This window comes from Triticum urartu, chromosome 1A (genome assembly GCF_056163025.1).
Source record: "Triticum urartu cultivar PI428250 chromosome 1A, HENAU_Tu73, whole genome shotgun sequence".
NCBI classification, from domain to species: domain Eukaryota; kingdom Viridiplantae; phylum Streptophyta; class Magnoliopsida; order Poales; family Poaceae; genus Triticum; species Triticum urartu.
The window spans coordinates 210671035-210671887 of NC_141873.1; the positions used below are offsets into that span (position 1 = coordinate 210671035).

General features: G+C 55.9%; 1 protein-coding gene across 1 annotated transcript; it reads right to left on the minus strand.

The window, feature by feature from the left end:
• Window positions 1-230: 230 nt before the first annotated feature.
• On the minus strand, window positions 231-587 carry LOC147990615 (uncharacterized). Its single transcript, XM_087538319.1, has one exon. The coding sequence runs from the start codon at window positions 585-587 to the stop codon at window positions 231-233; it is 357 nt and encodes a 118-aa protein (XP_087394445.1).
• Window positions 588-853: the final 266 nt, after the last annotated feature.

Genomic DNA, 853 nt, shown 5'->3' on the forward strand with positions numbered 1-853 from the left:
AGGCCCTGAGCTGGTTGATGGATCTGCTTGGCTTGGAATTGGCAGGCCTCGCAGGACCTCACCAACTCGGTTGCGTCGTTGAGAGCCGTAGGCTAGTAGAACCCGCTGCAGTCTGCACCGTGTGTGTCGGCCAGCAGCTCGTTCCCCTATTCCCTAGAGATGCATCGTAAGGAGACATCATTTGGCCGCTTCCTGTATAACTCACCGTCCTGGATGCAGTATGCCGTAGCCTATCGGGCCACGCGCTCGGCGTCCTCCTCCTTCTCCGGCAGTGTCCCTTGCGTCAGGTACTCCTTGAGCTCCTTGGTCCAGCTCCCCTCCTGAGGCTTGAGCACCAGGACTAGGCGCGCTCCCGAGGCAGGTGGTTGGGGGAGTTCCTCCCGAGGCGGCGCCGGCCCCGAGAGTGGATGTGCTACCGACGGCTTGAAGAGCCGCTCCTCAAAGATGCCAGGCTCTTGGGGTTGTCGCTTGAATGCCCTCTTGGCGATGTTGTCGGCCTCCTTGTTGGTGCCACGGGGTACGTGCTGCAGCTCTAGACCCAGGAAATGCTTTTCCATTTTTCGTACCTCCGCGAGGTATGCCTCCATGTGCTTGTCCTTCGGCTCGTATACCTTGTTGGAGAAGTTGACGAGGAGCTGCGAGTCGCCCTTGATGGTGAGGTGTCACACCCTAGCTAGTCCATGCATTAGAGTGTGCATCATGTTTATTTTTCATCAGAAACTTGAAATGGGGAAGGCAGAACCCCCAGCCCCCCTCTTGAAATCAACTAGGGTTTACTAAAAATAATTTCAATGAACCTGAAATGCCCTTCTAAAATGTTCACCCTCTTTGCCTTGGGTTAGAACCTCTGGCA